Source organism: Stenella coeruleoalba (genome assembly GCF_951394435.1).
Source record: "Stenella coeruleoalba genome assembly, chromosome: 15".
Taxonomy (NCBI): domain Eukaryota; kingdom Metazoa; phylum Chordata; class Mammalia; order Artiodactyla; family Delphinidae; genus Stenella; species Stenella coeruleoalba.
Window position 1 is genome coordinate 40,063,630 of NC_137161.1, and position 25,129 is coordinate 40,088,758.

The 25,129-nt window shown below is 38.4% G+C and overlaps 1 protein-coding gene across 9 annotated transcripts in view; it reads right to left on the reverse strand.

The window, feature by feature from the left end:
* Positions 1 to 25,129, reverse strand: part of TASP1 (taspase 1) — a 244,122-nt gene that overhangs the window by 91,986 nt on the left and 127,007 nt on the right. For all 9 annotated transcript variants that reach the window (XR_013831564.1, XM_079944648.1, XM_079944647.1 and 6 more), the window contains one exon: positions 7,729 to 7,839. Coding sequence is in view for 8 of the 9 variants with exons in the window: in XM_079944648.1 (XP_079800774.1) it covers positions 7,729 to 7,839 (111 nt within the window). In the remaining variant the exon portion in view is untranslated. The remainder of the gene's footprint in view (positions 1 to 7,728; positions 7,840 to 25,129) is intronic.

Here is a 25,129-nt window from a genome sequence, read left to right on the forward strand (position 1 = left end):
AAATTCTGAAAGTATTTATAAAACCCTAAGGCCCAAGAATTAGTGATAAATAATGCTTTGGGATGCCTAATTTATTATTTTCCTGATTTTGCAATTTGGACATGTAAGTACAACAGGCTATATATATCACAATGTTTATGATAATGAAGGAGGATAAACCAATTTTTTGAATTGGTTTAAAAAAAATACGTTCTCTTACGAAAAAGATTTTAGTGTTTGAAAAAAAGAAATGTGCATGAAGAATAGGAGAAAAGTCTTGTAAAAATCCAAAAATGCACTACTGGTAAAGAGATGAGTATATATTTTAAGTTTTCTAAATTATAAAGAAACTCATGAAACATAATATATGACCTCAGATAAGACGTTAAAATGTGTAATGACAATGTACTTTTGTTCCTCCTATCAAAGCTAATGCTTATGAATTATCAGGGTTTTAGCTAAGAATTTGGTCATTAAAAGAAAATATTTATCAAATATAATTTCTCAAGTTGGCAGAAAACCACAAGAGTAGACTCCCTTCAATCTCAATTTTTGATAGCATTCTGCATTTGACAGTAAACCTATGATGTCAGAAAGAGTGTAAGCATTCCCCAAAGGGATAAAATAAAAGAACATAGAGCAAAAGCTTCTTTTTTTAATCGTAATACTACATACCACATAGAATTTTTCAATAATAGTCACATAGACTGTAGGTTGATGATACCAACAAGTTAGCTTAGAAATTCAAAGAGAAGAAAAGGGAAATTTGGTTTTTACAGATAGTGTTTTATCAACCATTATATTTAGTAGAGAGCCAAACCAACTAAAAAAAGTACTATGACATTACTTGTTGAGAACTGGGCAGTAAGCTATAATGCCACCCTGAAGTTCACATACCACACATGCAGCCACAGTTTGCATGAAAAAGGAATAATTCATGAAACCAAGTTTGTTCAAAAATAACCATGAATAGGAAAAGTCACATCTGAATCATTGTAAGAGCTTTTATATGTGTGTGTCTGTGTGTGTGTGTGTGTGTGTGTGTGTGTGTGTGTAATTTAAAAAGCTCGACTAAAAAGGAAATCTATTTATTTCTTTTCCTTACTTAACTAAGCATTCAGTCTATAATCAGCTGGTTAGCATGAAGTATTATTAAGGAACTATTTTTACAGTACCCATTTTTATGGATTTTGTACGTTACACAAACAGTGGGTTTTTAAAAAAAAAATGCACAAATCGCTTATTCTGTTTTATGCTTTCTACATTAAGTCAAACCAAAGCTCTGGATCTTGGCATAATGGTAATACAAGTGGAAATGAAAACATTTTAATCTTCAAAATGTCTTTCAATTTTACTCTATCACATTAAAGCCTCATTTATCAAAAATAGATTTTTAAAAGAACCCTACACTTAAGATAATTTCAGAGTTTGTTTCAAACTACAAAAAAAAACTGGAAAAATCTTTATTTTAATAAGTTGCTGACTACTTTAGAAAAAATACATAAAAACAAATTATTTAATCCAGTGTAAAATTACTTTTTTAAAAATCCCTCATTATTGCAGAAGGTCACAGATATCAAACATAACATCACTCAAAAAGAGAGGGTTATTTTAAAATTCTGTACAAATGGTTATTGCTGTGTCATTTTAGAATATTTTATTTAAGGTAATTTTACCATTAATAAAAGTTAAATGTCAATTAAAAGAAAATCACCCAAACAGTACAACAGAAAAATGGTCTAAAGCTATTAGCAGATAATTCACAGATTAATATAAAAGGTCAAGTTATATTTGAAAATTTACTCATCAGAAAAAGACAAATTAAAACTGGAAATCATTTTTTTTAATCCTTGATTATAGAAAAAAATTTTTAATGTGATAATAACCGGTGGAAAAAGACTGCGGAGGAGACTTCTGGTTTCTGGTCCAGCATGTAATGACTTCAGAGGTCACCGCTCTATCCTAACAAGTAAAAAGTTAAAGAAACTGAAAAATCAACAACTCTTCTTAGATCCATCAGAAAAGTGAGATCAAAAGGTAAACAACTTCCCCTACAACTGGAGAGACAGACAGTCATATATAGAGAATCACAGCACCAGAGCAGAGCCTCATGAGCAGAAACCGCCACAGGAACCAGTGCCTGGGCAGGAAAACCAGAACTGTGACTGAAGAACCACCGGAGTCTTAGAATAAGTCTGTCCTGATTATTATATAAAATGTTTCTAAGTATATACTGCAGTGAGAATCTCTAGATATATTATTTATGCAAATCTTTTTTTTGTTTAAGAAAAAACAAAGGAAGCAAGAAAGGAAGAGTATCGTGATGCCTTTCCACAAAGGTGGCTAGCTTACCACAGCCATCACCAGAAAGGATTTCGACCAAATCACCTCAATAGAAACTTCCGATCCACCTTTAATAGCTTTAATTTATAGTTTCAACTAAGGACTAAATTGCTTTACGACTGTACTTTCACACACACAGTTTAGATTGGCCTGTGAACAAACCAGGGACCAAATAGAATTTTGGAGCTAGAAAGGATTTGGGGGACCATCGAGCTAGGCCCCCTCGTTTTATACACGAGGAAACTGAGAACAAAGAGGCTTGTCCTAAAACCAACAACTAATTTCATCACTGTTAAAACAGGAAAGAACCAGACCTTGCTTCTCATCCAGGTCCCTGGTAAATTCAATTTATTTCATTCTAATCACTTTGTAAATATCATCCATGCTTCTTGATAGTTCCCAAGTGGTCCCAGAAATTTTTGCTTTTCCAATCCCAAATCACCTGATTAAAAAGAACCACATATTTACAGGTGTAATACGGTACAGAATTCATAAAACTTAGCATGGTGGAGGAATTTAGAAACTGTCTCTTGTCTTTTCTTTTTTTTTTAAGAAAACAAAACAGAACTTAAGTAACTTGATAGATTCAGTGAGTCAGACACAGAGTTAAGAGTGGAACTCAGCTGTCTTAACTCCCAGGACACTGTTTTTCTGTATTCCACATTTTATTTTGCTTAAAAAGGTGGGGGGGGCGGGCAGTGTGACCTTGCAGAATGAACACCCACTGACTAACCAGGTGACTTTGGACAAGTCACTGAACTATTGCAAAATGTTTCTTCAACGATTTAGTGAGCAGGGTTGATGAGTTCTGAAATTTCTGATTCCTTTCCAAGAGTCTGGAATTTTTAAGATGAGTGTTCAATATGAATTAGGTCATGGGATCCAGTGGAAAAATGAAGTACTACAGCCCAACTCTCTGAGGAGTTTCAAGAGTTATACAAAGAGGACAACAAAGCATCAGAAGAGAAAGGAGTGGAGCTCAGGAACTCCTCAGCATGGACCCAAATCTGGAGATGTACAACTAGCTAGTGAATCTGTGGTTTCAGACACAGTAAAGAGTTCAGGTCACTCTCAACAAGGAGAAAATTACCATGTGCCGTCATCACACACCCATTGCAGGGTTCCCAGGAAGTGAACTTCTCCTGAATGTCGAGTTTTCACCTCTGGTGAAACTGGTATAGCTGGGCAACTAATAGCAAATTACATAAATTACACAAGCTGTTCAGGCCAAGAATTTGGTTTCCCTTAAAAACAGCATTCCACGATGGCAATTGTTAAAACAAAAGAACAAGGAGACCCAAGTCTGATTCTGATATATTTGAAGCTGTAGTAACATGAACAACATCAACCTTTTTCTGAAAGATCACCAAAGGCAGACCTCAAAGTCCATTCCTAATGCATTCCTCAGCTCACAATTTGCCATCAAGTGATTCTTACCAGCATGCATGTAGTTCATACCGTTATCTATGTTTTCATGACCTCAGGTGAAATAACTGGAAGAAAGCACCTGTATAAAATCTCTTCATATTGAAATGTTTTCTAGTTATTCACTCTGTTCTTCCTTCAGATAAATCCAGTTGTTTCTTGCCTATAATGTGTTTTTCTTTCTCTCTCTACCCTAAAAATCTTTCCTAAGAGGGCATAATACGTATTATAGGCCTAAGCAACAATGCTTATAAATCTGAGGAAGTAATTCAGTTTTTTTTAAATAAATTTATGTATTTATTTATATTTTTTTATTTTTGGCTGCATTGGGTCTTTGCTGCTGCAGGCGGGCTTTCTCTAGTTGCGGCGAGCGGGGCCTACTCTTTGTTGCGGTGTGCAGGCTTCTCATTGCAGTGGCTTCTCCTGTTGAGGAGCACAGGCTCTAGGTGCACGGGCTTCAGCAGTTGTGGCTTGCAGGCTCTAGAGCGCAGGCTCAGTAGTTGTGGCGCACGGGCTTAGCTGCTCCACGGCATGTGGGATCTTCCCAGACCAGGGCTCAAACCTGTGTCCCCTGCATTGGCAGGCAGATTCTTAACCACTGCGCCACCAGGGAAGTCCAGTAATTCAGTTTTATTCCCATCCCTGGAATGCCCCATCTATCCCACCAGTTGCATGCTTATATTATAAAACTTATATTTTATCCTTGAGTGGATTTTCATAAATTCTAAGTAGAGACAGCTTTGAGATGAAAAGTGTTTTAAACAGGTAAAGCCTAAATTTTGGTAAATAGTTTGGGGCAACCCTTGCTTAGCCAGGTCCCCACCAGTATCCTAAGGGTAGGGCTGGGGTAGGGGTGTGACTGGACACCTTGACATTTTTGGGAAAACTAGAAGAAAAGCATTGATTCCTGGTATGGGTTTCTGTTCCTCTTCCCAAGCTGGTGAGGGTGGAAGAAAAAGAGGAGCCAGTGACAAAGCCCTAGATTCAGAGGATCCAAGAACAGATGAGGCTTAAAGGAACAGGAAGCCAGGTAGGTACGTTGCCCATTGCCATGCCACCTTCAGGCCGGTAAGGCTCTCTAGGAATAGAGTAGAAAAGTAGCCTGATATGCTTGGGCCAAGAGGGCTTGACAATCCCCTTATTATTCTATGTTTTCAGACCACCTGACCCCATTACCACTAGCATCTGCTGTCAGTGGATGCTATGTGTACTGCAGAAGCCAGAGGTTACAACAAGACCACAGACACCACAGTGAATTCATCGGGGAGAGAGGCCAGTGACCCATGGGGAGGTGGAGCACGAGCCCCATCCCAGCACAAGCCAACAGAGGGAAGAGGGCGGCCATGAGCCAGATGGTCCCTCCACAGTGACACAGAAAGTCCCTGGAATCCAGATGCCACCCAACGAAGACAAAATGGCAGCAAAACAAATATAAAGTGCCATGTAAAAAGAGACCAGGCTTACATGGAGAGGACTAACAGAACGAGGAGAGACCAGGCTTACATGGAGAGGACTAACAGAACGAGGAGAGACCAGGCTTACATGGAGCGGACTAACAGAACGAGGAGAGGCCAGGCTTACATGGAGCGGACTAACAGAACGAGGAGAGACCAGGCGTACATGGAGCGGACTAACAGAACGAGGGGAGACCAGGCTTACATGGAGCGGACTAACAGAACGAGGGGAGGCCAGGCTTACATGGAGCGGACTAACAGAACGAGGGGAGGCCAGGCTTACATGGAGAGGACTAACAGAACGAGGGCGAGGAGTCAGGCATTAAACCGAGTTAGAGAACATTAAAAGAGTTACAACAGGCACCCTGCCTGCACTGTCCACCATGGGCCGGGGAGAAGAGTCAATGTAGGTGTGGGACATCTGGTAAAGTCTGCCCCAGACACAGGCCCAGGACGCAGCCCTGCTGTGACCTGGCAGGCTGGGCCCTGTCGACATGGAAACCAGAGGTCCCCAGTGGTTACACACAGGTGCCCATCGGGACTCCCTGGGCCAGGCCCTGCACAGCCTGCACACAGCCCTTGTGGCCCAGGTGGTCACACACTGAGCATTCGTCCCCTCTGCAGGGGCCCTGTGGCCTGTGTGTCCTGCAGTTCTGTGTCCTCTGCACGCCCCCTTGATGCTGGGCTCCCACGGCATACCCAGCCACCAGGTGCTGATTATCTGTTCCCCATCTACACTGCACTCCGGAGGGTGGCCTATTGTTTGCCCAGCAACTCCAGACCAGTCCCAGCCAGGCCAAACCAGTGAACTTCTCTGCTACCTGCTGAACCACACCTTCTCCAACAAGGTCTGAGCCCCTCCCAAGCATGTCCTTCCCTGGACACTCTCAGATCTAGGGCACCACAGAGAGCTTCTTTACAGCCTCCAGTTACTCTTTCATCATAGTTAACAATTCCTTATATTAAACGCCTCCTGATTAACCTAATGTATGGTTTCTACCTCCTGACTGGACCCAGAGGGCTACATACTCCTAGCAGCAAAATCTATCAATATTTCCACTTTCTCCATGGACCCCTCCCTCAAAATCACCATTTCCTCTCCATGGCCTGGACCATTCCAGCCCCTAATGTCGGTCTCCTATAGAGATGGTCTTGGACAACCTGAGATCTACTTTATAAACCCTCCCCTAAAACATCATTTTATTGATCAACTTAAGAATACATAAGGGTTCTCTCCTTTCTATCAGATCGAACATGAACTCCTACACAGAGATTTTAAGGTCCTCGGGACCTGGCCTCACCTGGCCGATCCAGCCCCGCTGCACATCAGGAACACTTCCCTCTAGGTGAGAGTCATGCAGGTGTCGAGCCCTCACCACGCCTAACCCCACTGTCATGTCTGTGCTCACACTCCTTTCTTCCCCACCTTTCCCGGCCTCCTGGGGCCAGTTCTAGGAGTTCATCATCCATGAATCCTTTTCAGGTGACTTCTTCCTACACTTTCGTCTGTGTTGTCCTCACCACATAATTAGCACCTTATATTACCCTGTCTTGATTCTCTACATGGAGACACCCCCCAGGTTAACCCTGTGATACTCTTCCCCTCATTTATGTGTTCATGGCTTATTACCCTAACTTGTTTTTTGGGTTTTTTTTTTTTGTTTTTTTGTTTTTTATGGGATAGGGTTGCTGGGAGGAGTTAGAGGAGGTGTCTTTTTTTTTTAATTCAATTTTATTTATTTATTCATTCATTCATTTATTTTATTTTTTGGCCATGCTGTGCGGCATGTGGGATCTTAGTTCCCCAACCAGGGATCGAACCCATGCTCCCTGCCTTGGGAGCACGGAGTCTTAACCACTGGACCGCCAGGTAAGTCCCCCTTATTTTTAACTACATTTTATATTTTTTATACAACTTCACAAGCCTTTACCATAGTGGTAAGCTCAATGTTAAATGATGGGAAAAACCCGAGTCAAATAGTTTTAATCCACAGTAACAGTTATCTACAGGGCCATTGCGAGGCTACACAAAATCTTCCTGCATATTAGAAAAAGCTATCCCTTCCTCCAACCAGATGCAGCCTCACATCAGGTTATATGGGTTTGGCAAATGGAGCCAGGCCAGATTTCAACTCAACCCCAGACAACTGTGTGTGGCAGCACTGGATTCATGAATACAACACTAACTTTTTTTAAAAAAGAGTCAAATTGCATTACAGAAAAACTTTTAAATGAGGTTGCCCCTTGAATTTTGTTTTAGTAGAATTTTATTCCACTGTGTATGATTCTAATCCTGGACAGTGTCTCACAACTTGGGCATTACATTGGTTATATGGTAAATTTCATGCAGTAGTAGCTATTTTGATGGAATTTCTTTTCACAGCCAATGTTAACTTAGGGTCTAAGTCCATGCTAAACCCTGGACCTAGGTCTAGCAGTACAAATGTGGCACCTGACTCATGAAGCTTACAGCTCAGAGGAACAACCTCTATTTACAAGGAAGTAATTTTCTTAATGTTATACTTACTGATAAACTTGTTTTGCATAGTTTCCAGCAGAGCTTGGTGGGCATCTTCAGCTTGTAAAGCGTGTGAACATTCTCTAGCCAGTATGGTGCGCACAAGATGCTCTCCACATCCTAGAAAGCCAAGGAAACCAAGAACGGTTGAGGAAAGGCAGTACTAAACATCCTTCTTGTCTTACTAGCATTAAACCACCCCTATGCACCACTGAAGAAGTAGTTATGTTGGAGAATAATTCAGTGAGGGATGAAATGATTTCTACGAGCAATCTAGTAATTTTAGTAAAGAGATTTGACAGAAACTAAAGAAACACATGTCTAATCTTAAAAGGAAACAAAGAAAAATAAAAGGAAACCCCTTTTTCATAGGAATTATTCACATAATACATGAATTTAGACTCTCTACCTAGGAACCACCTAGGGTTCTGTTTCATTTCCATTGCTGGATAACCACAAAAAACTGTTTTATAATTTCTATACAGTAGGCCCTTGTTGGTTATTTATTTTATATATGGTAGTGAATATATTTTAATCAAAAGTTCTTAAATTCATGAAATTTAAACCAACACAAACTGATATAACACACATTTTCTGTTTGGCTAGTAGGTACTGTGACAGACATTAGGCACTAACAACAAATCTCCCTTAAAAATGTTATCTGTAATTGTTAAATCATGTTGGTGCCATCCATTTCAGAAATTTTCTCTGCATATGTACACCTCTCCTCCTTCCCCCCCCTTCCTCTGCCCCCCATATACACATGCATGTATGTATACACACATATATGTACATTATGTATACACATACATTATACACTCATTGCCAAAAATACAAACTGTTCGAAACTTGTGAAAGTTTTGTTTTTTTTTTAAATCACCTATGTTTTGTCAGGAATAACTTGCCTGTATTTTTTGGTAAAGTAAATGTAAATCTCCTTCAAGATCTTTGTGAGTATCTACACTTAGATCTTCATCTAGGTATGCAATTTAATATATTACTTTGTGGGCAGGATTATGGTGATCCCTATTTTGTTAAATGTTTGCAATATTATTTTTATAATCGGGGAAAAATTAAAATAAAGCTAATAGAAAAGAAACCATTTTCGACACTTACTATGTAGAGACACTGTGTAAGCTCAGGAAACTCCATAAATTTTAATTCCCTTTGTGTACGTATTTGATGTTGAACAGTGAAATGTTATACTTTAGAACAATAATAATTGTTAGGAAACTGGCATATTATAAGCTAAATGGGTGTTCAGAAGGTTATGTACACATGCCTCAAGGCAAACAGCTAAACCACATGAAGTTAACATTACAGCAAAAATACACAGTATGTGTCAGACTTTTTCCTCTGTAGTTATATAGGAATATATAGGGTTTTCCAATGCTTGACTTTTTTCCAAGAAATTTAAAATTATGACTTCTATTCTGACATATATCACCTTTAACATAAGAGCCTTGACACCAAAAGCTTGTTCTGTAGGTTCCAGTCAAAGAAAAGTTTGATTTTATGGTTTTATTCACAAATTTCCAAGGTTTCTTAGAATATGCTGCCATATAGCTGAAGTGTGATTCAGAGGCAAACAGTTCCATTCTTTATTCACAGATATTAGAAATAAGTCTTTCAATACATCTTCCTTCTGTCCTTAATCATGCAAGCAAGAGTGTATTTATATTGTCAGATCTTAGCAGAAGACATGGATTATACAAAGAATGAAGACCTAACTACAAACCTAGAGGGAAAGTGATAAATACCAAATTCTAAAAGAACTTAGAAAAGTACACAATTATTTATCATCAGTAAGAATGACTAAATAGACTGAAATACATAGTGAATTCATAGCTTATGTTTTAAAAACACCTTTGGAAGATGCTATGGAAGCAATTCACTATTCTGAAAATGGATAAATGAAAGAAAACAATCAAGCATTTCTCTGTCCTTCCTATAGGAACTGCGTAGCAGGGTAACCAGAAGGTTTATGAAGGAAAATTTTCTCCATAGTAGTATCCCAGTTAATAAATGAAGAAGAAATTAACAAAATTAGAATATAACCGTTTGTAACCTATAATTTAATAATTGCTATAGGCAACAATCGTCAATGGCTGCTAATATCACAAAAAGATATAAATATTACATGTCCCTTGATAAAATTACACCTTTGTAGTCTTGCCCCACACCAAAAAAATTACACCTCAATCTGATCAAGCCTCTAAATTCAATTATTAATTTCTAGAAATAAAGAACATCTGCAAAAAACCTACAGTTAACTTCATACTTAATGGTGAAAGACTGAATTATTTCTCCCTAAGATCAGGAACAAGGCAAAGATGTCTGCTTTTATCGCTTTTATTCAACAATACACTGGAGGTTCGAGCCATTGCACTAAGTCAAGAAAATGAAGTAGAAGGCTTAAAGATCAGAAAGAAAAAGGCAAAACTGCTCCTATTAGCAGATGATATAATTGTTTATGTAGAAATTCCAAAGGAATCTACAAAACCACCACTAGAGGTATCTCTCCAGATTCTTCCTGTTTGGTTAGGAGTCTAGGGCAAAGGTTGGAAGCAGATTCCTGCCTGGTACTTATCAGTCCCCAAAATATGAACTTTATTTTCATTTCTTTCCCCATCTGTTCACACAACAGATTGTTAATGAGCACCTACTTGGTGCTAGGACCAGAGGACACAGTAGTTGGCAGAGGTGCTGCTACATTTTGTCAGATCTCCCCAGAGGTGTTGGACCCCTGGTTGGCTACTGAACACTCAGTTAACTGCCAGTCTGGCCAGTCCAGATGCCAGTGCCTTGACTGTGTGCTCTACAGACCAACCTTGAGGATTTAGCTGAGAACTCTGGACTCATCAGAAACCCTGGACATTGCCACAGCCTACTGAGAGCCAACCTCCATGGCCATGTCTCTCCCTCGAATCCCAAACCTTAGCCCAGTCGCAGCTCACTCTTTCCTAGTGTGTTTCCTATTACTGAGACTCCAGTATGCCCCATACCCAGACATCTGAATTATAATACATTTCCTTGGCATCTCAAAGTCCACATCAGAATCACGTCTTGATCTGGTAGGTGACAAGCAGTGGTGGTTTGGCGGTGGATGTGACCTCACCCCAAAATACTTGAAGCAAGAGGATGCAGTCCATTTTCATAGGACTCTAAAGGAGGCTTGTGACCAACATGGTGCAGATCTCTACCCAAAATTTTAAAAATGATGTGACGATGACTTTTTTATAGCCCATCATGGGGAGCGGAGGGGTATTGGGGGTATCTTTTTTGATGACCTTGACTCTCCCTCCAAGGAGGAGGTGTTGCACTTTGTGCAGAGCTGTGCCCAGGCTGTCATTCCTTCTTACATTCCCCCTGTGAAAAAGCACTGTGATGACTCTTCACCCACCAGGAGAAGTTGTGGCAGCAGCTCCAGAGAGGATGGTATGTAGAATTTAACCTGCTGTACAATCAGGGTACAAAGTTTAGCCTCTTCACTCCAGGATCCAGGATTGAAAGCATCTTGATGTCTTTACCTCTAACTGCCTGATGGCAGTACACGCATTCGTCCTCAGAGAACTCCACAGAAGCTAAAATTCTGGAAGTTCTGTGCCATACAAGGGTACACTGATGCAGGCAGAGCAGCCTTCTTGGGTTCTGGGGGATACACAATGCATACCCCTGCTCCACTAGCCAGCACCACTGCCACTGTGTGGCACTTAGTCACCTGTGTCTTACAGCTTCAGTCTTCTCCACCGTGGAGTCTGCCTCCTTGGCAGGTGGTGAAATGTGTTTTAAGCACCACAAGCGTCTGTTGGTTGCTATCTGTGGTAGGTGGTGGGATGGCAGCTTGTCAGAGTCAATTGGTCGATGTGAAGTCATTTATAATTTTAGAATCATTTTATATGACTAGTTTACAACAATGATGTTGAGTTTCCAAGAATTGGTTGAGGGGATCTAAATATTATAATATATTATAATTTGTACCCGGAAACTTCTCGTGCTATTTTTGTTTCATATGTTTTTTAAAGGACTAGGTTCTGCCACAAAAATCTGTCAGGGGATACATTTTATTTTCATTAATTCAATGAGGTTGAGACTAACTAGTAATTTTAGAAAGCAACTGAAAATGAAGGTAAAAATTTTACTTTGTCGTTACTGAAGTTTATTTGTTCATAATCTTTATATATCTTTCTCTAGAGATCATAATAATCATAATTTTACATAATGTAAAATATTCATTTTTATAATGATATTTAGGAACACTTGAAATTTTCTTCATCTCTGTATGCATTACAATCCAGTGATTACCTACAGTTAACTCTAAAGTGACATCACTGTTATTTAAATAAGGGATATATAAGTTGTAATTTGATTTTTGTAGAAATATAGTTTGTTGATGTTGAGATTCTCTGCACTTCTGAATGTGAAAGCTTACACACTTGGATTCTGATATTTAAAAATTTCTATTCCAGACATTTCTATATGGAAGTTTAGACTAAGAACAACCGTGGGGATGTGATTTTAGGAAATGTTTCTCACTTGGGAAATGAGGAACATTTTCCTTCCTTAATTAAAGCAGACATAACTAGTGTAAGAAGTATGTAGGCAGTTTATAAATATATTTCCTTAAAGATGGACTAATTGAAATCATCCTCTTTTAAAGTTAGAGATTTTGCAACTCTTACCTTTGCTCTAAAGAGAAAATCACAACAGAGTTCTCAATAAGACTTCTTTGTTCATATATAATATGAATGCATTTTATTCATAATATATTGAAGTTTGTAAAGAACAGTATCTTCCTACATGTTAGTAAGCATTATCTTGGAATACGTTGAATGTACGATAGTGTGTGACTCTTCAGAGGTGGAAAATGCATGAGTTCAACTATCTCACAACAGGTGTGCTGATAAATTTTATTATGAAATATGACTAAGAAATGTTTCTATTTTTCATTTTTTCCAGGGTAATTGACATTGGAAAGATAAATATTTCTTACTACTAAAACCACAGTTCCTCATTCCTAGGTACCTTACCCAAGAAAAATATAAGTTTTGCACTTGAATTTTCATAGCAGCTTTATTCTCAATAGCCAAAATTTACAGCAGCCTAGAATGATAAAGAGAAGGAAAATGAGGAGTTGAGAAACCTAAAGTATAAAATGAGAAGATCCAACATATTAATAGACATTTTGAAAGAGAAGAGAAAGAATGGGGGAGGGGGCACTAATCTTTGAAGAAATAATGAATATGTTTCCAGAATTTAAGCTATAAGGAAATCCTAAAATTAAAGATGCATACAGAGTTCCAAAAAAAGTAAATAAAAACAAATTTATCCTTAGGTATACCATAGTGAAAAATGCCGGAAGAAAGACAAAGAGAAAATATTAAAAACTAATCACAATGGACTTAATTGATACTGATAGGACATTCCATCCAAAAACAACAGAATACACTTTCTTCTCAAGGGCACATGGAACATTCTCCAGGATAGATCATATCTTGGGTCACAAATCAAGCCTTGGTAAATTTAAGAAAATTAAATCGTATCAAGTATCTTTTCCAAGCACAATGCTATGAGACTAGATATCAATTACAGGAAAAAATCTGTAAAAAAATACTAAAACATGGAGGCCAAACAATACACCACTAAATAACCAAGAGATCACTGAAGAAATCAAAGACGAAATCAAGAAATACCTAGAAACAAATGACAATGAAAACACGACAACCCAAAACCTATGGGATGCAGCAAAAGCAGTACTAAGAGGGAAGTTTATAGCAATACAATCCTACCTTAAGAAACAAGAAATAAACAACCTAAACTTACACCTAAAGCAATTAGAGAAAGAAGAACAAACAACCCCAAAGTTAGCAGAAGGAAAGAAATCATAATATCAGATCAGAAGTAAATGATAAAGAAATGAAGGAAACAATAGCAAAGATCAATAAAACTAAAAGCTGGTTCTTTGTGAAGATAAACAAAATTGATAAACCATTAACCAGACTCATCAAGAAAAAAAGGGAGAAGACTCAAATCAACAGAATTAGAAATGAAAAAGGAGAAGTAACAACTGACACTGCAGAAATACAAAGGATCATGAGAGATTACTATAAGCAACTATATGCCAATAAAATGGACAATTGGGAAGAGAAGGACAAATTCATAGAAAAGCACAACCTTCTGAGACTGAACAAGCAAGAAATAGAAAATACGAACAGACCAATCACAAGCACTGAAATTGAGACTGTGATTAAAAATCTTCCAACAAACAAAAGTCCAGAACCAGATGGCTTCACAGGTGAATTCTCAAACATTTAGAGAAGAGCTAACACCTATCCATCTCAAATTCTTCCAAAATATAGCAGAGGGAGGAACACTCCCAAACTCATTCTGTGAGGCCACCATCACCCTGATACCAGAACCAGACAAAGATGTCACACAAAAAAGAAAACTACAGGCCAATATCACTGATGAACATAGATGCAAAAATCCTCAACAAAATACTAGCAAACAGAATCCAAGAGCACATTAAAAGAATCATACACCATGATCAAGTGGAACTTATCCCAGGAATGCAATGATTCTACAATATATGCAAATCAATCAATGTGGTACACCATTTTAAAAAACTGAAGAAGAAAAACCATATGATCATCTCAATAGATGCAGAAAAAGCTTTCGACAAAATTCAACACCCATTTATGATAAAAACCCTCCAGAAAGTAGGCATAGAGGGAACTTACTTCAACATAATAAAGGCCATATATGACAAACACACAGCCAACATCATTCTCAATGGCGAAAAACTGAAACCATTTCCTCTAAGATCAGGAACAAGACAAGCTTGTCCACTCTCACCACTATTATTCAACATAGTTTTGGAAGTTTCAGCCATAGCAATCAGAGAAGAAAAGAAATAAAAGGAATCCAAATCGGAAAAGAAAAAGTAAAGCTATCACTGTTTGCAGATGACATGATACTATACATAGAGAATCCTAAAGATTCCACCAGAAAACTGCTAGAGCTAATCAATGAATTTGGTAAAGTAGCAGGATACAAAATTAATGCACAGAAATCTCTTGCATTCTTATAAACTAATGTTGAAAAATCTGAAAGAGAAATTAAGGAAACACTCCCTTTTACCATTGTAACAAAAAGAATAAAATACTTAGGAATAAACCTACCTAAGGAGACAAAAGACCTGTATTCAGAAAACTAGAAGACACTGATGAAAGAAACTAAAGATGATACAAACAGATGGAGAGATATATCATGTTCCTGGATTGGAAGAATCAACATTGTGAAAATGACTTTACTGCCCAAAGCAATCTACAGATTCAATGCAATCCCTGTCAAACTACCAATGGCATTTTTCACGGAACTAGAATAAACAATTTCACAATTTGTATGGAAACACAAAAGATCCCGAATAGCCAAAGCAATCTTGAGAAAGAAAAACAGAGCTGAAGGAATCAGGCTCCTGAACTTCAGACTATACTACAAATCTACATCAAGACAGTATGGAACTGGCACAGAAACAGAAATATAGATTAATGGAACAGGATAGAAAGCCCAGAGATAAACCCATGCACATATGGTCACTTTATTTTCAATAAAGGAGGCAAGAATATACAATGGAGAAAAGACAGCCTCTTCAGCAAGTGGTGCTGGGAAAATCGGACAGCTACACGTAAAAGAATGAAATTAGAACACTCCCTAACACCATACACAAAAATAAACTCAAAATGGATTAAAGACCTAAATGTAAGGCCAGACACTATCAAACTCTTAGAGGAAAACATAGGCAGAACACTCTATGACATAAATCACAGCAAGATCCTTTTTGACCCACCTCCTAGAGAAATGGAAATAAAAACAAAAATAAACAAATGGGACCTAATGAAACTTAAAAGCTTTTGCACAGCAAAGGAAACCATAAACAAGACCAAAAGACAACCCTCAGAATGGGAGAAAATATTTGCAAATGAAGCAACTGACAAAGGATTAATCTCCAAAATTTACAAGCAGCTCATGCAGCTCAATATCAAAAAAACAAACAACCCAATCCAAAATTGGGCAGAAGACCTAAATAGACATTTCTCCAAAGAAGATATACAGATTGCCAACAAACACATGAAAGGATACTCAACATCACTAATCATTAGAGAAATGCAAATCAAAACTACAATGAGGTATCACCTCACACCAGTCAGAATGGCCATCATAAAAATATCTACAAACAATACATGCTGGAGAGGGTGTAGAGAAAAGGGAACCCTCTTGCACTGTTGGTGGGAATGTAAATTGATACAGCTACTATGGAGAACAGTATGGAGGTTCCTTAAAAAACTAAAAATAGAACTACCATATGACCCAGCAATCCTACTACCGGGCATATACCCTGTGAAAACCATAATTCAAAAAGAGTCATGTACCACAATGTTCATTGCGGCTCTATTTACAATAGCCAGGACATGGAAGCAACCTAAGTGTCCATTGACAGATGAATGGATAAAGAAGATGTATTTATTCCATATATACAATGGAATATTATTCAGCCATAAAAAGAAATGAAATTGAGTTATTTGTAGTGAGGTGGATGGACCTAGAGTCTGTCATACAGAGTGAAGTAAGAAAGAGAAAAACAAATATCGTATGTTAACACATATATATGGAATCTAAAAAAAAATAAAAATGGTTCTGACAAACCTAGGGGCAGGACAGGAATAAAGACGCAGACGTACAGAATGGACTTGACACAGGGAGGGGAAGGGTAAGCTGGGATAAAGTGAGAGAGTGGCATGGACATATATACACCACTAAATGTAAAACAGATAGCTAGTGGGAAGCAGCCGCATAGCACAGGGAGATCAGCTCAGTGCTTTGTGACCACCTAGAGGGGTGGGGTAGGGAGGGTGGGAGGGAGACGCAAGAGGGAGGACATATGGGGATATATGTATATGTATAGCTGATTCACTTTGTTATAGAGCAGAAACTAAGACACCATTGTAAAGCAATTATACTCCAATAAAGATGTTAAAAGAGAGAGCTTTTTTTACTCTCTCAGTAAGGAGAGTCTCAGCAAGCACCTGGGCAGATGGGCAGCCTTGAAGAGTTGCTGTGCCCTCTCATGCATGGAAGCAACCAAATGATTTCTGTGTCCCCGAGAGAAGCGGGGAAATCACAGAGGGGCCCTCCAGACCTGAAGGAGTCATACAGCTGGGACCTAGAGACACCTCTGCAGCACCCTGCCTGGCTGATGTTCAAAGTCCAGTCCAAGTGACTGCCATCGCTGTGGGTGTCAGTGTGAGAGGATGGCACTAGGGACTCTGCACCCCTCCCCCACTCCTTAAGTCCTCAAGAAAAGGAGAAAACAGGAATCCCCAAAGCCACTAGTGGCATCTTCTTTATGCCAGGCACTTGTTAGGCACTTGTATTAAAGTAATAAATAAAACATAAAAATATAAAAAATAAAAGAAAACTAATCACAAAGAAAAAGGTGATCTCCAAAAAAAATTTTTTTAATTTAAAAATTTAACTGGTAAGTTACATATTCCCAAGCAACAGAAGAGGCCAGAAGGCTAATATCTTAAAGATGCTAAGGCAATAAACAAACAGAAAAACACCTGTCAACCTAGAATCGGTTAAACTACCATTCTGGAGTGAGGGTGAATAGAAACAGTTTCAGACTTACAAACTCATTTCTTTGAGACTTAAGCTCCCAGCTTACTTCTACTCTGCGCAACACTATACCTTGTCATAATTCTTACTGATTTTAATATATACTAGATATTAAAATATTAGGTATTACCCAATACCTTAGCTTCTGGATTTTCTGAAATCCTCTCTTCAAATTATCCACACTGCCTTGTAAGTTCACTCCCACGATTCTGCCATAATCAATAACATTAACTTCTCCATAGTCCCAGCTGCAGTCATCCCACCCCTCCTAACTTTCCAGCTCATCTCTTGACTACTCTAATTCCAACATTCCCTCTACCTCACCAAAAGTGCCATCCCATTAATTCTGCTGCTTTGTAACTATCACTCACTGCCCTTAGATCCTCACTTCCTTCCTTATCCAACTAAAATTCCATGCTTCATCAACTTATACCCTTCCTCTTACTCCTGAAAGCCTCCATGTTTTGCTCACTTCATCAAACTTATCTGGCAAAAGCCCACGCTGGAGTATCAGTCAGAATAACTATACGAGCCTGCAACAATAAACACCCCCCAAATCTCAGTGGCTTAACAACAAAAATATAATTTCTCATTAATGTTATAAGTTGTACCTGGGTCACCAGGGAATGTGCTTCCAACAGTCACTCAGGAACAAACCCAGGCTAATGGAGGCTCCATCATCTATAACTGCACCTCCTGGATCATATCCCCTCCAGGAGAATGAGAGGGCTACCCAGGGCCACTTTACAGCTTTAGCCTGGAAGTCACACATATCATTTCCACGCTAGTCAACTGGCCAGAAATAGCCACATGGTCTGAGGCAACTGCAACGGGGCGCGGCGGGTTGGGGGGGGGGGGGCTGTGAAACACAGAGGAGTGTATGGATATTCAGGGAGCACTATGCTAAATGTCTCTGCAACATCTGACTAAATCCAACTTCCCATGCCTGCACCTGCACAGCTAAACGAGGTGCAGACGCCATCCTGTGAGCAGGGGGTGACATTCATGGGCAGGAAGACCTACCCATTGAGGAAGGTGGGGGACAAAGGACAGACCCAGGTACCAGACAGCATTGCTGGGTAGCCCGACCAGCCCCAGTCTCCTCTGAGGTGTCTTGTTACATGAGATTTAAAACAAAAGAAAATAAAATCTGTTTAAGCCACTATAAATGAGTTCTCTTTTTTAAGCCCAAATGAATTCTTCTTTTTTTCTTTATTTTGGTAAAATATATATATATATATAACATGAAATTTACCATTTAATCATTTTTAAGTGTACAATTCAGTGGCATTTTTACTCGCATTGTTGTACAATCATCACCACCATCCATCTCCAGAACTTATTCATCTTCCCAAACTGAAACTGTACCCATTCAACAACTCCCCCATCCCCCCTGCCCTCTAGCCCTGGCAACCACCATTCTACTTTCCATTTCTATGAATTTGACTACTCTAGGTATCTCATGTAAGTGGAATCATCCACTTTTGTCCTTTTGTGACTGACTTAATTCACTTAATGTAATGTCCTCAAGGCTCATCCATATTGTAGCATGTTTCAGAATTTCCTTCCTTTTTAAGGTTGAATAATATTCCACTGTATGTACATACCACATTTTGCTTATCCATTCAACCACCAAGCGACATTTGGGGCCAAATGCATTCTTTTTTTTTTAATAGATCTTTATTGGAGTGTAATTGCTTCTCAGTACTGTGTTAGTTTCTGTTGCACAACAGAGTGAATTAGCCATATGCATACACATGTCCCCGTATCCCCTTCCTCTTGAGCCTCCCTCCCCTCGTCCCTATCCCACCCTTCTAGGTCATCGCACAGCACCGAGCCGATCTCCCTGTGCTATGCTGCTGCTTCCCACCAGCCAACTATTTTACATTCAGTAGTGTATATATGTCGATGCTACTCTCGCTTCGCCCCAGCTTCCCCCTCTCACCCCATGTCCTCAAGTCCATTCTCTATGTCTACCTCTTTATTCCTGCCCTGCAACTAGGTTCATGAGTACCATTTTTGGTTTTTGTTTTTAGATTCTATATATATGCGTTGGTGGGAATGTAAATTGATACAACCACTATGGAAACAGTATGGAGGTTCTTTAAAAAACTAAAAATAGAACTACCATATGACCCAGCAATCCCACTACTGGGCATATACCCTGAGAAAACCATAATTCAAAAAGAGACATGTACCAAATGCATTCTTAATCTATATAGATAGCCATTTGCTGGCGAAAGAAAATGGCTCAGAAAACTTTACACTGAAAGAAGACGACTTCTTCCATTCAAACATACAACTTTGTATTGAGTCAAATACAATTTCTGATACGTTCATGTAGATGTATTTATCAGACACCATTAGCAGGAAGACATGAAAAAGATTATTTGGCTTGATAACATTTATCTTAACTGAGTTATTTTGGAAAATTCGTGATATGTTTAATTTCTACCAAAACCAAATTTCTTTATAATTTGTTTGAATAAATAAGACTGATTTGATTAAAATAAATCCTTATGATGCCTGAAAACGGAGTCTTAGATATTTAAGAGCCCGTTTTATCCACGTAAAGGACGACCACTTCCCTGAGCCGTGTGAAACCACTTCCGTGAGGCCATCGTTGGAGTGCCTATTTGTGGGTTTGTTTAGAATCCAGAAAAAGTTGGCAACTCTGGGAAACTAGAAGAGTTAATAGAGTATCTTTGTTTTTTTCCTCATCTTGATGTTTCCAACAACGCCATCATTTCTCTAGTGAACACTCTGGCCTACGTTACAGAAGAGCTTCTGTATCTTTACTAAAGGAAAAACCTGAGAATTGTGGGTTAAGCAGCAGGGTCGCCTTCTGTGTTCTACGTATTCAATTTTCTCATTCTCTCATTCATTCTCTCCCTCTCCCTCTCCCTCTCCCTCTCCTTCTCCCTCTCCCTCTGTCACACACACACACACACACACACACACACACACACACACACACACACACACACACATCCCTCCCTACCTTAAGGCCATAAAGTCCTGTAGCGTAAGAGTTAGTTAGTTAGTATTTTCTATTCGGCAGTCAGACTGATGTTTGAATCCGGCTGAGTTGAGTCTGGGACTCTTTATTTAAGCCTCAGTTTCCTTTACTGTGAAAATGGGGAATGGGAGTAGTAACTACCTCACAAGGACAAAATGAGACAACAAACATAAAACATTCAGCGTGGGGTTGGGCACTGAGTAAGCACTTCATACTGCAATGGATAATGACTGCCTTAAGAAAAACCATTAGCTATCACTTTCTTGTCTCTCCTCATCCTTTTCTCTGTATTTTGCTTCTGTTAGAACAAGGTGATTCCCAGCTAGCCTGACAATCATCACTGAGAGCCTAGAATACATTTAAAGAGGAGTTTAGCCTTTGACTTGCAATTCTGAAAGCTGCTGCTTCCAAGAAAGCTGAGCTCTCACCTAGGGTCAAAACGATCACGTGGGTAAACCTTTCATTATCAGAACAAAACAAATAATATGATAAAGATTTCACTTAGTTTGGTAGGAAACATTTTAACTGTGGTTATCCAGGGATTATGGGTTATGCACGATTTTTGTTTGTTATGCATTCCTTCTGTTATTTTTCCCAATTTCCGTAATAAACACCTATCTTTTTTTCCCAAGAGGTTCAATGCCCAACATCAATGCTACACTCCTGCATTCACCATACTTTCTCTTCAGGTACAATAGTAAAGGGCAAGGCAGGGTCTCCCATTATGGGATTTGGTCCCATACACTTCACTGCCCTATATCTGAGTTCGTGAAGAATGCTCCAGGTGTTTTATTTCATCCGCCCTCCGTCACACATTTGGTATTTTCACTTCAGCATTAGTGATAGATGCAGTCTTCAAATTAAGATAATTAAAAATATGTAACATAATAGCCCAATAAAGTCATATTGTCAAATCACATTTTAGTTCCAAAAGGTTAAGTGGCAAACTGAAAAGCATTTGCAATAAGGACAGAGAAACATGAAAACTTACCAACTCTTGGCTGACATTTAAGATATATCTTCACTGCATCTCAAGATAATTTTTAATTGTTTTATATTCATCTCATTTAGTGGTGGCAGCAGTGGTGGGCATGAGCCAGATTATTACAAAACGAAAATTAAAAGGCCGTTATGTGTCAAGTTTTTAATGTAGGGTTTTAATGGACTGTTTAAATGGTAGAGGATTAGGATATAATTCCTCCAGAGGACCTAAAAATGAGATTAGGATTTTTAACTATAAATCCTAATCCCACAGATCTTTCTCTTCTTCTGGAGACTTTATTTCTTCTAAACCACTCTAACCTCAGTTCTGATACAAAGACCCCCAGAGAGGGAGAGTGAAGCTGCGTTCACAGGAGAGAAATAACCCACATTCCCAGGCGGCCTGCATCCCAGAGCAGGATCAGCAGCAACAAAAGCTCACATTCAGTACCCCTGGCACACTACACATCTCCAAGGCTTCCTGATGATCTTCAAGTATTTATGTCACCTTATAAACGCTGCCATCCACTCTCACTGCGGCGAGTGGGCATCTGAAAAATCTTTCAACACATCCCCTGTTAGAAGTCCACAGGGACAGATAAGTAATGAGGAAAGGCCTTTCCAAATCTAAAAGGAAACATTTGGTACTTCAGTTTCCACTATTGCAACATCTCTTTCTCAACAAAGGAATTTATTACACAGTACGTCACCTTTTCCCTGTCAGAGGATTTACTGCCAATTTTGGAGTTGGGTTACTTCTGGTTTTCAAGTCTGTCTTGTGAAATTAAAGAGAGGGCTGCCTTAAAAGTGATAGAACACACGTGATTTCAGTCTTCACAGTGTCCCCATGGCTATCAAACCTGGAACCTATTACATACATAGAAGAAAACATAAGGAGCTTTATAAAGAGATGGAATAAGTAGTGAAGATGTCTGATCCAGTCTAGTCCAAAGGGTATGGTTCCCAACACACATTTAGTGCCTCCCCAGTATTCAGTTCTCTCTAACCTGTAACCATCAGCATACTTTGGATATTTACAATAATCTATCAAAAACAACTCAGGCTTTTCCGATTTTTTTTAATAAATAATAATAACCAATAGAAAAACCAATTTTACAACTATCTCCTAGAGACCTCTCTTACAAACTAGGATGCAACTGATATGTGCTTTAGCCTTTCATAATTATTTAAAATACAGAAAAATATACTAGAATGGTGACAATTAAACAGGAAAATCTCTCATGTAGAGCACAGTGCTAGGCATATGCTAAATACACTAAATGCTTGATATTTATTATTTATTATACTAGTATCAATTTTATTGAGAAGGTATAACCAAACCACAAAAGATTTATCTGAACAAGTTGCATAAATGGGAAGAATTCCAGTTTTGCGAATGCAAATGTTTTCATAGACTGAAATCTATTTCAAAGAAACTAAGACATACAAACAACAAAAAAGTTTCAAAAAAAAAGACATGAGTGTGAAAATCCTTGATCCAATCTGTCACAGCAGAGTGTCAGAGATCTGTGGTTAACAACACAGAGGTGCCCACCCCAAAGCTTGAGTCACTTCTTCTTTCCCTGGGCCCCTCTCTTTGTCAAAGTCACATCTCAGTGTGGGAACTTATCCAATACTCATGAGCATGAATACAGATGATGAAATAGGATCTTGCTTTCTGCTCTAAATTTTCTCAATTTAGTTATCTAAATACAACACTCTAATCAGGGCACCAGGGACACATGGTCCCAGGCAGCAGAAAGAATCAGAAAAATCACCCCAGCAGGAGTGGTGTTCCTTGGCTACACTGGAGCCCCTATTGCTACTATTGCATTTGTCTGGAAAACATACTACATGTATGAGCATTAGACTTCTCTCCACTTGAGAACCTCATTAGAGCAGCAGCCATCACAGAAGCAGCACTGCTAGCCATGTTCAGTTGCTGCTCCTGTACAGCTTCTATCTGGATTTCTGTTCCATCAGGGAGGTGAGGGGAACTACCTCCAGCTGTGGAACCTGAAATGAGTCACGTAAGATCTCCGTATCTCAGTTTCCTCATTGGAAAAAATAAATGGCTTAGCTTAAATGATTTCAAATTCCTCAGGACAAAATTTTATAGCTGGAAGTACTTTTGGAACTTCAATAACTTTCGGTAAAATTTAGTTAAGAGGCTTGCAATGAACTGACCACTTAGGAGAAAACCCTTTTAAAAAGCTGTTAATTCATGATATAGTATAGTTAGATTACTTTTTTTAATCTATTTCTTTTTTAAGGGGGAAGAGAAAAAGTCACTGACTCACTGATTCACCATTAACTGATCAACTACCGTGTACCTGGGGTTTTCACAAATGTCATCATTTAAAGGCCCTACAAGTAACTTGCAAAGAAGGTACTATCATCCCAATTTGACAAATAAGAAAAGTGAAGTGGAAGAGCTAAGAGTCTAAAATCCAAGTTTTGTAACTCTAATATAATTGTTTCAAGATAGTCCACCACTGCAGAAATAAGGCTAATATCAGCACGCAAATAAAGGAGATACAAGCAAAGAAAACTCAAAAGCCTCAAAAACCTGAATCCATGATAAAGATCAAAGTAATAATTACCTGCAGATAAGTAGCACAACAAATACTGATACCAATACTTAGGACTGTAGATAGCCCTCAATTTTAACCATGACATCCTAAAAACAATCACTAAACAGTCCCAAAGGAATAATGTTAAAAGTGGAGATTTCATTTTGCATCAAAACCATAATGTGCATTTTATGAGTTAAAAAAAAAAAAAGCCAAGACATAGCTGTAAACATCTACAATAATGTAGATGTGATGTAATGTAAAATAAATATTTCAGCACACATATTGATTATATATGTAGTATGAAGCCCACAGACAGAAAGAACATAAGCAAGACAGTTATACTATACTGTAAATTTATAACTACTAAGCCAACCAATATATTAAACATTTAATTAATAATTTTCCTAATGACAAAGTTTAGAAGTGATTTATGAGGGTGATTTGAATGGCCAGGGCCTCTTTAGAAGCCGAAAAGGGAAGTTTGAGTTGATGTTACATCTCAGTTACATCTCAGAAATTGCTCTGTACAAAAGAGAGGCAATATATAAATCATTTCATCAGTTTCAAAGCTGTACTCAGAATTTAAAAACAACATTCAGTGTTTAGAGGCCTTGTGAAATAAGATGGAAAAAAAGTGTTAAATCTGTTCACCAGTCATTGCTTATCCCTTTCTCTACTCAACACAGCATCAAGGGTGGTTCTGAGATTTAAGAAAGGCAGAAAAGTTCTGAAGGTGGAAAGGAAAATGGTAATCATATTCATTTGTCTAGATCAGAGTAGAAATTAAGGAATAAGAATAAAGAAATGGTCCCAAAGCTTTCCTACCACCAACTAGCATAACCATCATATAAGCAGGTAAAAGAAGGAAAAAGCAAAACAGGTAGACCACATCAAATGAGACATGCAGCAAAAGGCAAATAAATAGACAATATAAAATTTAGCATTTTTCAAGGTTTTCGTTTGACACTATTATTAAGAAATAATGTTAGTAAAAGAAGGAAATACACACACTTGTATTACTTTTTAACTTTTTATTTTAGCCAAGAAATTTATTTACAATTTTATTCAATTACCTAAGATTATGCTTCCTAATTTCCCCAAAGTTATGAGAAAAAAAGATATATCTTTGCCTAAAATTAAACAGTTTCAGTCAATA